Genomic DNA, 13,070 nt, shown 5'->3' with positions numbered 1-13,070 from the left:
ATCAGCTACTATAAAACGCAGGTTGGGATCTAACTTCGAGTTAACATGAAACACGACCGAGGCAGCCGCTTTCCGAGTGAGCCGACTTCAACCCTCGTCAGAGCGATGCCGCGTGTTCCGGGCTCGGGGAGAGAAGAGGACCCACATTGGGATCTGAGAGGGAAGATCCGACCTCTGCGTAAGCCCGGGGACCGCTCTGCACGGGACTCTATTGCACCACCCTTCCTGTTTCCCGGCCGCAACCCAGCATCTCCTCGCCGGAAACAGGGAGGGAGGCTCCTGGCAAAACCACCTGGACTTGCGGCGTCTGCCCCGGGAGGACTGCAAGCCCCAGAACCCTTAGCGGCTGACTTCGTTCTTCCGGTTGAGAAGCTGATGAAAGCGAAAGTCCCGCAGCGGACCCGCCGCTGCTGTCGCCGCTTGCTCCTCCTCCTCCTCGACTTTGGTTTGGCTGGTTCACCTTCAAGCGTGCGCGCGGCGGAGGGCCTGGCGGAGCGAGAGGGCGCTGAGCAGAGACCTGCACGAGAGCGCAGTATGAACGGAGGGGTGGACTATCTGCTGTCGGAGGAAGTGATCCATCTCACCCGAGGACCTTCAGGTACGAAGTCCGCGGCGGGCAGCCCCGTGGGCTTCCACCGCCGCCTTTGGCTAGGGAGCTGTCGCTGCTGCCTGGCGCTCCAGCCGCCTCTAGGCTCTGGAGCAGGGAAGCGCCAGGCTGGGTCCTGTAGGGGTTCTTCTTCTGAGGAGGGGGAAAAGGAAACCCCCGAAATACGAAGGAGAGGCCCGGGGAAGCCCTGCCGGTCAGGAGCAGCTCCTCTCTCCCTTTGGCCCTTTTGCTGCTGAAGGAGAGGAAAAGGCCCTTTGGCGGCTTTCGGTGCCGCTTCGGATCCTCGGCGCGGGAAAGGCAGCCCCTCTAGCAAGGCGCTGCAGGATTGCCTTTAAAGTCTTTATTCCTCAAAGAACGGTTCGAAAAGAAACTCAGAATGGTTTCCCTTGAAAGTGGACTCAGGCTTTTTTTGGCGTGTGAAAGTTGACGCGAATTTACAGCATTTGAAGTGTAGCAGAGGCTGCGCTGAGGCTGCAGCGCTACACGAACTCGCTGGGACTGGCATTAAACGCGATGGCGCTTACTCCAAAGTAGGCATACAGGATTGCACTATAAAAGGAAATGGAGGGTTGGGAGATGCTGTTTGTGCAGCAAATGTGCAAGAGAGAATTCTGTCTGATTGTGAAAACTATACCTGACCTTCACACTGGAGATAGAAGAAGAGTCAAGCCAGACTGGTTTAAAGTAGAACAACTTATGGTCTTCCAGATGCTGCAGAATTACCACTTTGGGAAGCCCCAGTCAGCATGGCCACTGGTGAGAGGTGCAGGCAGTTTACAGCAACGTTTCTCAACCTTGGCAACTTTTGAGATGTCTGGACTTAAAGTTGCCAAGGTTGAGAAACCTGGTTTACAGGATAGCATCCTGGACTTGTTCCTGGGCTCAACTCAGCCTCACAGGTGTTTAGGTATTCCTCAGAGTAATTTTCTCTTTATTTATGGATGATTCTCATGAAAAAGATGACTCCTGTCTGCCCTGTTCTGAGTTTATTGGAGGAAAAAAGGTGATGAATTTGTTTTTCACCAATTATTTTGGAAAGCCACTTATTTTCTCTCTGTTTGTAAAGAGGCTTGAGATGAAGTGAATGTGCAATGCCTAATCCATTCAGATGTGTAGTTTTTTTTAAAAAAAGCTTGTGCATGATAGCCCAGGCTTTGATATTTTGACAGTTTGATATTACAAGTATTCACACATTTTGAAGACATTTACATTCTCCCTGAGATCTCATTAGCACTGTGCTGCCTAGAGGAATGGTCTGTGTTCCAAATGGATCATTCTAGGTTATTTGTTAGAGGAGTGATCTGCCAAGGGAAGAAAGAAAAAAGGCATTCTTGGGATTATGTCCTCTGATTAAAGGGCAAACATTTTTTAAATTTAATTTTCTAATCCTTGTTTGGGTCAAAAGCATGCAAGGGAAACCCAACTTTGGGCCACTGAGTTACTTTTTAGTTTTGTATTTTTGGTGGTTTCTTAGTATGCAGTCTGGATAATTTGACTCATTTATTCTTGAATAAACTATGGGCTTTCAGTGTTTATGTTTAATATATTTATACCCCACATTTCAATCCATGCATTTCCAAAATTGCTAATAGAGTAAGTTTAAAATCAACAGCCCATTAACTCTAGTAAAATTCATGATTTATTTTAAAAGATAGCCACTAAATAATAAACAACAAGCCGGAGTTCAAAAATATGGGTAAGTGAAAGGCTGTATTGGATATTAGTGACACCTAGTGGAAATATCAAGCATTATGCTAGAACCTGGACAACTAGTCAGCTACAAGCAGAAATAAATGTGTGCTTTATGGTGTTTAAATGAATGCCTGCATGCATGTGTTTTTATGATTGTCTTATTCTCTTTTAATTCAGTTTGTATTTGTTGAATACTGACAAATATTGGTGGCATATTATGGCTAGAATATATTTAGTGACTAAAAATGCCAGTTTGGTGTAGTGGTTCAAGGCACCAGGCTAGAAACCAGGAGACTGTGAGTTTTGCTTTAGGCATGAAAGCCAGCTGGGTGACTTTGGGCCAGTTGCTTTGTCTCACCCCTCCCAATGTCAGGGCAACAAACCGGTCAGTAAATTCCTGTCGCAACCAACTGATCAACATTTGGTTGATCCAAAAAAAGGGGACCTTGCACGTGCTGGAAAAACACTAGGAAAAAGAAATGTTTAGTAAGTTAATAAAGCAATGGAGTTGTGGGGAGGAGAAAGAGAGGTGGGTGACAATTGTATGTCTCATCTCAAAGAGAGATGACGTCATTTGATACTCCTGCCTCAGATTTATCTAAAGCATTTGTTAGATTAAAGGTATGAAACAATGTAAATATTGATTCATTGTGACCAGTAGAAAGAATACCTGATGTGTTGCAGTCTTAGAAGTGTTTTTTATGTTTTTGTATATGTTTATTAATAAACACATCTTTATGTTCTGGGATTGCAGTAATGTGACTTAACCCTTGCTGAATTCTTTTTTTTAATAAAAATTGTATTAAGTTTCAAGTAAAGATAAAAGCTACAGGAAAACAAAAAACTACAAACTAAAAAAGAAAAAACTAAAAAAACTTAGAAACACTAAGAGAATTTTTTTCAAATTACAAAAAGAGGTGACTTCTGACTTTTAACAGCAAGGATATACAAAAATTTCCATAATCAATCCCTTAACTGTATATTAAACCAAAATCACATTATTTCTATAAATCATTCCATTGGCACATCATAAAAATCACTAAATACAGTTGCTCCCTCCCCTTATATTTATACACACACACACACATCAGTATCCATCCTTGTGTGGCATAGAGTGGTAGGTGGCAGTATTGCAGCTGAAACTCCCCGCAACCCGAGTTCGATCCCAGTAGAAGCTGGATTCTCGAGTATCCGGCTCAGGACGACTCAGCCTTCCATCCTTCTGAGGTCAGTAAAATGAGTACCCAACTTGCTGGGGAAGGTGACGGCTGGGGAAGGCAATGGCAAACCACCCTGATATAGTCTGCCAAGAAAACGTTGCAGAAGTGGCATTTTCCAAGGAGTCAGTACCTTTCTGCTTCTTCTACATATACACATACTGTACATATACATATATATCCTAATCAACTTCTTCCCCAAAGATGACATTTATTTAATTATTTCCTTCCTACTACTATTCTATACTATTCTTCCTGTCTACTATAATAAAGATCAAACTAAAAAACATATTGTCTGCCATTGTACTTGATAATATGATTTTAATAATCTTAATCATATTAAACCCCAAACCATCCAGATAGATCTTTATTATTTTTTATTATACCTTAATAACCTTAATCCAAATCGTTAAAGATAAATGAAATCAGCGAAACCCTAAAAGCAATCCAGATAAATATTCTTGAACCCTTATCCCACTTCAAAATGAACCAGAGTGTTTAAATATCCCCATAATGTGCACAGAGCTTTTTTCTTAAAAAATCGAACAGGCCAACTGCCCCCCTCAAAAACTCCAACTTCTCTTCAGGAGACCTCCCATACATAATAACCCCTTCTTTTCCATGGCATTCCATCAGAAGATCAATTTCAGTTAAGGCTCACAACTTGATCTCTCCCTTTAATTTCCTCAACTTGACTATCCAGTCTTCACCCAGCATTTCAACAGAAGCCCCAATCTCACTCTTAGAAGAGACATTTCTGTCGCTGTTAAATTCCTCGGTTTCATCCACAACATTCTCAACCAGATGACACATTTCAGGCCTCATGTTTTCCACAATGTCCTGAATGCCTTGCATAAAAACTTGGTAGGAATCAGAAAGAATCTGTTTAAAGTCTTGTTGGAAGTCAGAGAAAGTCTGTTTAAAATCCTCCATGTTTCAAGCAGTAGATTATGGTGCCGTCTAGGAGCTTAACCAGTGAAAGTGGAAGATATGAAAGAATTCTGAAATGTGTTTACACAAGTGAAAGTGTAAAGAGATAGCAGGCAGTTCCCCAGGGAAAGTAGAGGCAGAAAACTGAAAGTTCAAAACAGCCGATTCACCATGTAGGAAAATGCGAATATCTTCAAATTTAGTACAAAAATAATAACAGGGAGACAGTTATTTACTCTCAGTCCTCCTTAATATTTGGAAGGAAAACAAAGTCCAAAACTTAAAAAGATTTTTTTTTTAAAAAAATTGATCCCCAAAATAACAATAAAAACCAAGAGAATCCGCTTCTCCTTGCGGTAGAAAGCCTCTCTTAGGGTATGCATACTTAAAAGAAATATAAATTGGGTGATTTAGAAATGGGGTGGCTGGTCTTAGGGTCCCTTTAAGGCTACAGTGTGGCTTGGAAATGGTGACGTCCCAGTCTCCCAGCTAGCTCTTACCAGTTGAACGTGAATGCTGTTTGCAATCTTCTGGCTGCAAGCAGCCATCCGGGGGACAGATGGGGTGATTCCAGGTGTTTTCCTTTTTTCCAGAAGAACACTCCTGGGCTTCAGGAAAAGCCTGCATGAGCCCAAAAAAACTGCCTCATTGTCAGTATTGTCTGCTGAGCCCGCAGGCACAGCTGTTCAGTCTGCCATGTCTCCACCGGAAGTCTTAACCTCTGCTGAATTCAACTGTATGTTGAATTCTGTAAATCATATTCTTTCCAATCCTATAGCATATTGATTTTTTAAAAACAAATATTTCTCTAACTCTATAATAGGAAAAATGGCTAGACTTTTTTTTTCTTTTTTTGCTCCCAATCATATGAAGTCACTTAACAGTTTTTACCTGGAACTGTATAACTTTCCTGTTTTAGACTCTCCTTTCCTTCTTCACAAGCTTCAACAAGGAGTTGAAGTCCACACATCTTAAAGTTTCCAAGGTGTATTAGACTCACAAAAAGTTAATTCATAAATTGTGTGGAAAACATCACTTCTTTTAACCATGATTTGTTAATAACCTCCAAATAGTTTGGGGAAGATTGTTGCAGATATTCAGATAATGAATAGAAAGATGTAAATAGAGAAGTTTTGATGCTGATATGAAAAATTATGTAACTATTGATCTGCATCACTTCAAAATAAGTATGAGACTTGCTATAAGTAGTCTTACTCCAGGATCTAAATATAAATAGTTCCTGAATATCCTATCAACAGGACAAGTGGGGATTTTCATCACAACTGAGGTAAGTGGGGAGATGACTCTTAATTTTTCACTCCACAGCTGTGATCCTGAATTAAAAAGAACCCTCTTCCCCAGCAATTCGAATAAAAAAAAAACCTATAGAGGATTTTTCCTTAATGTAAACTACAGAGCTGCACAATAATTGATCCTTTTCCATGATAGCAATGAAATAAAAGAGGGCCTGGTTCTGTGAGAGATGACAGTTACTGCCCATCCAGTAAGATTTGGAAGAGTGGGGTGCACTTTGGGTACCTGCAGATAAGCAGTCGCCTATCAAGCCTTCTCTCTTGCAGCGCCTGTCCTTTGGAACAGTATCAACCCAGAGAGATATATGACTCCTACCCTGATGATGGTCTGAAAGGTATTGAAAGCCTGGCTGTTTTTCCAGGCCCTGGGGCAGGGTGTTGAGTGAGCCCTTGTAAGAGTTTTGTATGTTGTTTCATGTGTTTTTTTTTCCTTGATGCATATCTATTTTATTCTTTTTATTATATGAAGTGTCCAGAGTTGGTTGGAGTTGGCATTCCTTAAATCTATGAAGTAAAGATAAAGTAAAGACACCCTTGAGTTGATTCCAGATGGTTAATGTAGGCAAATCACTGTAGTTTTTTGGACAACAGTATAGAAGTGATTTTGGAATTTTTAAAAAAACTTCCCAATGAAGCCTACAGCTGAATAATAATGGGATCTGACCAAACGTAGCCTTCAGGATCAGCCAGGGTCAGGTGAGTGCTGCCATCCAGCCTGTACACTGTTGCTAATGAAAATTACCACACAGTTATTCCTAGTATTTAAAATAAAAACAGAATATGCATAGTTGCCAATAACTGTTTATTTTGGTTCATGGAGCTTTATTACAGTAGAAGGGAATAGTTTTCACTGTTCTGAGTTTTTTTCTTTCTTGCTAATTTTGGGGTGGGGAGTGATCCCGTTTTTGAAAAAAGTTGTTCTTTTGATCTTTTTCTTAGGCTTGGGATTTAATATAGTTGGTGGGACTGACCAGCAGTGTATCTCCAATGACACTGGCATCTACGTTAGCCGGATCAAAGAAAATGGAGCTGCTGCACTTGATGGCCGCCTTCAAGAGGGAGACAAGATTTTAACAGTAAATAGTTTAACTCTGTCCTGTGAAGTTGTTTCAGGCTGGAGGGAAAATGGTGTAGAAACATTTACAATCTCTTTACAATACTAGCTGGCTTCATAAATCCATCCAATCTATATCACTAAGTTTTTTTAAAATTCAAAGCCAAAGTTTTGTTGATTTCTTATTCCATGTTATAACAGATTTCCCCAATCTAATACTTGTCCTTTCTAATCAATATTGGAATGATGGGAATGATAGTTCAATACCACTGGAGAAAGAGTACCTTATAACATCTGCTCAGGCATTATCACAACCACAATATGAGTTTGTCTCATCCCCAGCTGCATAGAATCATTTGTCTCCTGTCCAAAGGCATGAATCCTGTCTGTGACTTGTCTGTCTCTAGAATAAAGAAAAAGGAAAGTCACTGCTAAGTTCACCATTACCATTCTTTTACTATTCTACAGATTTGGATGTTTGCCTCTGGGGGAAAATAAACCTTAGTAGCATGTTGCACCTTTTCTTGAAACAAAGACATGTGGAGTTAGGACATAGGATCATATGTGCTGCCAGAAACTTGAACTATGTTTTAAGTATTATGAAATACTTAAGTATTATCAAATAATTTTTTCCTTGGTCCCACTCTCTATTTTTTGGTGTAGGGGCCCTGGCCTGCCAGCTGACAGCCATGAAAAATTAGGCACTCTCCTTTTGAGGTCTGCCTTTCACTTTACAAGTATAACTTATCTCCTTTGAAATAGGCACATAATTCTTCATCCTGTGAACCTTATGCTAATTGAATTGTAGAAACTTACCCTTTTTGCAGGTGTGATTTTTTTTAGCAAACATTTAGGGCTTGAAGGAAGAGCCATATGCTATTATATCATGTCCTTTTAATAGTAGGGTGTGGGTAACTCATTGATAGACAAGGATCATTCTTAACATTGTAAGAGCTGTAAATTGGTTGGGACTGCATCATACATATGTAGGTAAGGCTGAACATTTGCAGGGAATTGGGATTTTCTTTGTTGTTTTATTTACTATGCCTATGTTAGGGATTACACTACAATTTTCACATGTGTCCTATCTCAGAATGATAGGGAGCTGCTATCAGTTTTTAGCAATCATCAGTGGGTCTAAAGGCTGCAGAAAGGGAACTCAGGAGCCACAAATTGCCTGCCTTTGTTTTACAGCATTGTGCCTGTATATTGATTGTAGCTCTATTTTCCATTTTTTAACATGTTAAGCTTTTTGAAGCTGATGGCATTCTACTTTAGTGCATGTTCTTAAATGCTTAGGCACAGTTCTGGTTTAGAGGCCAGCATGTCCAGAATATTTATTTATTTATTTATTTTATTAATCAAATTTATCACCACCCATCTCCCAAAAGGGACTCTTGGCAGTTTACAATAAAACATAAATAAGAATAATATAAAACTGTAAAATACTATAATACATAATAAAATAAATATAATAAAAACCTTGATGGCTGGAAGTTCTTTATGATTTGCAAGCAGAGCAGGGTCCTTCTAAGAAACTAATCATCCCCAGGAATGACTACTGTCTCTCCCACCCCAGGCATGATAACAGAACCAGGTCTTTAGTTGTTTCCTAAAGTCCAGGAGGGAGGGAGCCAATCTCACTTCCGGGGGAAGGATATGCCAAAGGGCAGGGGCTGTTGCAGAGAAGGCCCGCCTCCTAGACCCCGCCAGAAGGAGTTATCTTACAGATGGGGTCCGTAGCATGCCCTCTCTGCATGACCGGGAGGGACAGGTTGATATGATGGGGAGGAGACGGTCCCTTAGGTAGCCTGGACCTGTGCCATGTAGGGCTTTAAAGGTGATAACCAACACCTTGAATTGGACCCGGAAGCATACTGGCAACCAATGCAGCTCGCGGAGCAAAGGGGTGACATGTGCTGATCTTGGGATACCCTAGATCACCCACATGAATATACTGAGAATGCTGGCAATTAATGGAAAACTGGAGCCCTTAGAGTGCTTGAAATGTGTTACTTAAACGCTCTATACTAATTATTGTATTCTAACTAATAGTATATTTATTCATACTAATTAGGTATTTGTTCATTAGTGATGGTTTGGGTCCAAGCAGGTTTATTATGAATGCCTAATTGGCTTTTACATGTGTTTTTTTCCAGGTTAATGGTAAGGAGTTGAAGAACATGCTACACCAGAATGCTGTGGAACTTTTCAGGGCAGCTGGTGACAATGTATCATTAAAGGTTCAGCACAGGGTATGTAGGCTCTTTTCCTTAAGTTTTGCTTGGAAGATAGTTTTGTAGATCTCTCTTCCCCAAAGTGCTTCAAAGAATTTACTTCAGGAAAACCTCCAGGACACCCGATTGGCATGATCAGGAAGAGGAACAGAAACTATGATTCTGAAGGCCCTTCTATAAACCATTGTTTTTGAAGGTGGTGCCCTCCAGATGTGATGGACAGCTGCTCCTATCTTTCCCATCCAGCAAGGCCAAATGGCTGAGGGATTTTGGGAATTGCAGTGTCTTACATCTGAAGAGCACCAATTGGGAAAACTGCTTTAAACTGTTGCTGCTGCCATATAGACCTGCCAAGTAATATCCACAGTGTGAAACAATTAGGATGCTCTCCCAAGCAACTTACAGTGTACATTTGGCAAGAGGTGGAGAAGAAAAACTAGGGAGAAACATAACAGATAAGTAGCAGAAGTTGACTGTGAGCAGCATGTGTCAGACCTCCCCAATATGATGCTCTTCAGATGTGTTGAGGCTACAAATATTAGAATTCCCAGCCCAAAGGGCTAACAAACAAATTTTGTAGTCCCAACCCATCTGAACAACAGCAGGTTAGGGAAGGCTAACATACACTTGTATATGTGTTATGGGGTAATTTAGAATTTCCCTGGGCATTCTGATAAATTTTATGTATATCAAATAGAGACCCTAAAGTCACCTTTAGGGTGCAAAATGTTGTGGGTTATCTATAATGGTGTGCCATAGCAAAATATAGATTGTGTGTTGGCTGGCTGGCTTGTTCTGGTGTGGTTGCAAGTGACAGTGATCGATCAGGATGGTGGTTAGAGCTTCCTCAATAGAGTGGGTGTTAAGGAGGAGATCTTCACGTTTTCCGTAAGGTAAAGGTGAAAAGTAGTTCCCTAGAGGCCTTTGTCTTTTTCTCAAGTATAACACAGGAATATATGACTTACAGAAAGCACATAATTTAAAAGATGAACTTAGGTGAAATGGTATATACTAAATATACCATTAGCATTATGGTTGATCACACAGTCAGCCAGATGTTTAGACTGGATTTGGCATTTTTGTCCACCTATCGAGTCCTTCCTAAGGACCTGGGATAGGCAGATGTTGTTGTTTAATAATATGAAAGGTATCGTCGCAGGATGTAAGCTGTTCCAAGGGAAGCTGCCCTTTGCAATTGACTGATGGTGATTTTGTCAATGGCGATGGTGTTCAAGTGTTTTATTGTGAGCCACCCAGGGTCCCCTGTGTGGGGGAGATGGGCGGTGATAAAAAATGCAATTAATTAATTAATTAATAAAGTGGTGCTCCAGGTGTTTTGGAATTGCACCCAAGGCACCTATTACTATTGGTACTATCTTTGCTTTATTTTGCCACAGTCGTTCTACTTCTATTTGCAGGTGGTGTTGTTGTTGTTATATTTTTATCCTGCCTATCTCATTTAGGACATGCTCAGGCTTTCAAAAGTAGCTTGGTTGAATATTTGCTTGGAAGAGAATTCTTAATTTTCCCAGCTTGAAGATGTGGGACACCCTTGATTTTCTAAATTTCCTTAGAAAGTTTAACCTCCTCTTCCTCTGATTCAATTCCTAATGCCTTTCCTCTTTTTCCAATTGCAGCTGCTGCCCCAGAATGGTCCCTCAAGCCACCGAGGGGATGGAGATTCAGGAGGCATTCCTTTGACTATGTTTTTGGTGCCAGGGCTGGCCATAACAGCAGCTATAGTATGGGCCTTCCTTAGATATCGGCAACGGGTGTGATCAGCATCATTTTCCAAAGATCTCGATGTCTGGGAAAACCTACAGATATATGAAATAATTTAAAGAGAACAAATCAGCAATCTTATTCTGGACTGGCATAGGGGGAGGAGAAAGAGAGAATCATTGCTCAATGCAGCCTTCCCCAACCTGGTGCCTTTCAGACGGTGTTGGATTACGACTCCCATTATTTCCAACCAGCAAGGCCTCCTGGTGGGTATCACATTGGGGAAGGCTGGAGAACACGAAACATTTTGGCTGCGTATGGAGTTTCAAATTTCATACACCTAGAATCTGAAAACCTATGAGCTGGACAATCTCACTTTACTGGTCCTGAAGAAAATTGGTCCAGCCTTTTCTGATTCTCCTTTATTGTGTGAATTTTCATGTGCTCAACATTTTTTCACATGTAGCTAGGTGATAGGGCAAGGCTTGTGAGTTATTTCTCCTGACAGACGAGATAACTACCTGTTTTGCCATTTGTGAAGCTGCTTCTGAAACATGAAGGAAACTTCTGGAGCAATTGCAGCATAGTTATGCTTTGATCTGGGGAAGGCTTGGGTCTCGGGTGAAGTGAAATGTCCTCAAAGTTGTAAGAAAGCATGCTTGCCTGATCAAAAGGAATACTGTGGATTGCAGGCGCAGAATCTAGTTTGAAAATAAAGAAGGTATTGGATTTTTTAAAATGCAGATTTATCTTTATTCTCTAAGTTTTCTCAGAGAAGAATATTGTCCACAATGAGAGATAAAAGTAATATCTCTTTTTTGCAGCCCACAGAGAAGGCTAAACCAGTATATCTTTCCTTAATGAGTAGAATATTTTGGCAGGGCAGGTTAAACATTATTTAAATTATGGCCAAACATAATTGCATTTTTGTAGTAGCTTTCCAGCTGAAAAGACAAAAAATAGCTCTTTCCAGTGAAAAGCAATATGTGTTCATGATAGCTAATTGTTTGGAGCATTTGAACCACATCCATGGCATTCTCTGACCATACAGCAAGGCAGCAGTTTTTATATAAGCAAAAGTTGGTGAAATAATGAGAAGGTACTTGAATGAAAAGCTACAATGCCTTCCCTTTTAAGATGGCAAACCCTTCTGTGCTGATAATATTATAGAGGTGAATGATTTGAATTCATTAAAGTATCATCAGTTTTATTCTGAAATGGAATCTGTTTTTGTACTTTGCAAAAGAATATTGATGTATAAGAAATGCTTGATGCCAAAAAAGTGTATATGCAATATGTGTTGAAACTTTAACCTGTGCTGAACATTTTTTTTAACTTTTCTGATTTCTAATATCTCTGTACAGGAAAGTGCTTGAGATATGTCTGTGCATGCCTGCTGTGGTTCAGCAGAGGGAGGTGTATCTTCTCTCCAGTTACATTTACCTGGAGTGCTCCCAGCCTTTCTTGATATAGAAAGTGGTCATTCCTCATTGGGACCCCTATTCCAGTAATGAGGACCTGGCCACACCAACGGGAACTCTCCAATTTGGGGGGATTGTTAGGATTGTTATAATTGAAAAGTCAATTTCCACAAGTACGGTACAATCGCAACAGTAGAACTTTGCGGACACACAAACTGGAACCCTGATAACAGAGGTTTTTAGTGTGCAAGGGAGCAATTAGAGTATTATGGACCTTCTGGAATAGTTATTAGGTCAAACTGATTTGGTTACAGTGATGGAATTTTTATGACTTCAAGCACAGTCCAAAGCATCACACTTGGGGAGAGCCTTCTCACTAAATGTGTTGCAATAAAACCATAATCAAATATTCCTTTGTACAGAGGACAGCTTTCCTGCCTAATTTCTGGATTTTGTTCAACATCCAGTGCTCTGGATTTTGCTCTTTCCTCTACAGTGTGGTTTTGTGAAGTACCATTGGTTTTCCCCATATGACTTGGGGAGAAAAAAACAAAATACTAGGGAGAATTATATTCTTCAGCATGGGGATTGTGATTTTTTGACTGTGCAAGACTTGTTAAGGAATCCAGGTCTCTGTTGTTAAAATCTGTTCTTGCTTTTACAATGAAGACACTTGCAGTAAATATGCCCCAGTCACTCCTCCTGCAATGCAGCATTCCCAGTGCCATGGAAAGCAATGGATGAAATAAATGAAAATGTCCCAAGAACGTAAAGGCTGTGACTCTGTTTCAAAGAACAGTGAATTCTCATAGAAGAGGTTCAGTAAACCTAATGCAAAAAACCAGAACTGTGGCTTAAAACAGCCATTTGAAAACTT

General features: G+C 40.6%; 1 protein-coding gene across 1 annotated transcript; it reads left to right on the top strand.

Annotated features, from left to right (window-relative positions):
- The first annotated feature begins 382 nt into the window (after window positions 1-382).
- SYNJ2BP (synaptojanin 2 binding protein) lies at window positions 383-12,617 on the top strand. Its single transcript, XM_063289832.1, has 4 exons — window positions 383-598; window positions 6,699-6,835; window positions 8,973-9,068; window positions 10,688-12,617. Exons 1-4 carry the CDS (start codon window positions 535-537, stop codon window positions 10,826-10,828), a joined length of 438 nt encoding a protein of 145 aa, XP_063145902.1. The 5' UTR covers window positions 383-534; the 3' UTR covers window positions 10,829-12,617.
- The last annotated feature ends 453 nt before the right edge of the window (window positions 12,618-13,070 follow it).

This window comes from Candoia aspera, chromosome 1 (assembly GCF_035149785.1).
Source record: "Candoia aspera isolate rCanAsp1 chromosome 1, rCanAsp1.hap2, whole genome shotgun sequence".
NCBI lineage: Eukaryota > Metazoa > Chordata > Lepidosauria > Squamata > Boidae > Candoia > Candoia aspera.
This window is presented reverse-complemented; position numbering and strand designations above follow the sequence as displayed.

Coding starts and splice junctions, on each gene's coding strand:
- SYNJ2BP (XM_063289832.1), top strand. CDS start 535: ATGAACGGAGGGGTGGACTATCTGCTGTCGGAGGAAGTGATCCATCTC. Junction 599..6,698: donor TCTCACCCGAGGACCTTCAG/GTACGAAGTCCG, acceptor TCTTTTTCTTAG/GCTTGGGATTTAATATAGTT. Junction 9,069..10,687: donor CATTAAAGGTTCAGCACAGG/GTATGTAGGCTC, acceptor TTCCAATTGCAG/CTGCTGCCCCAGAATGGTCC.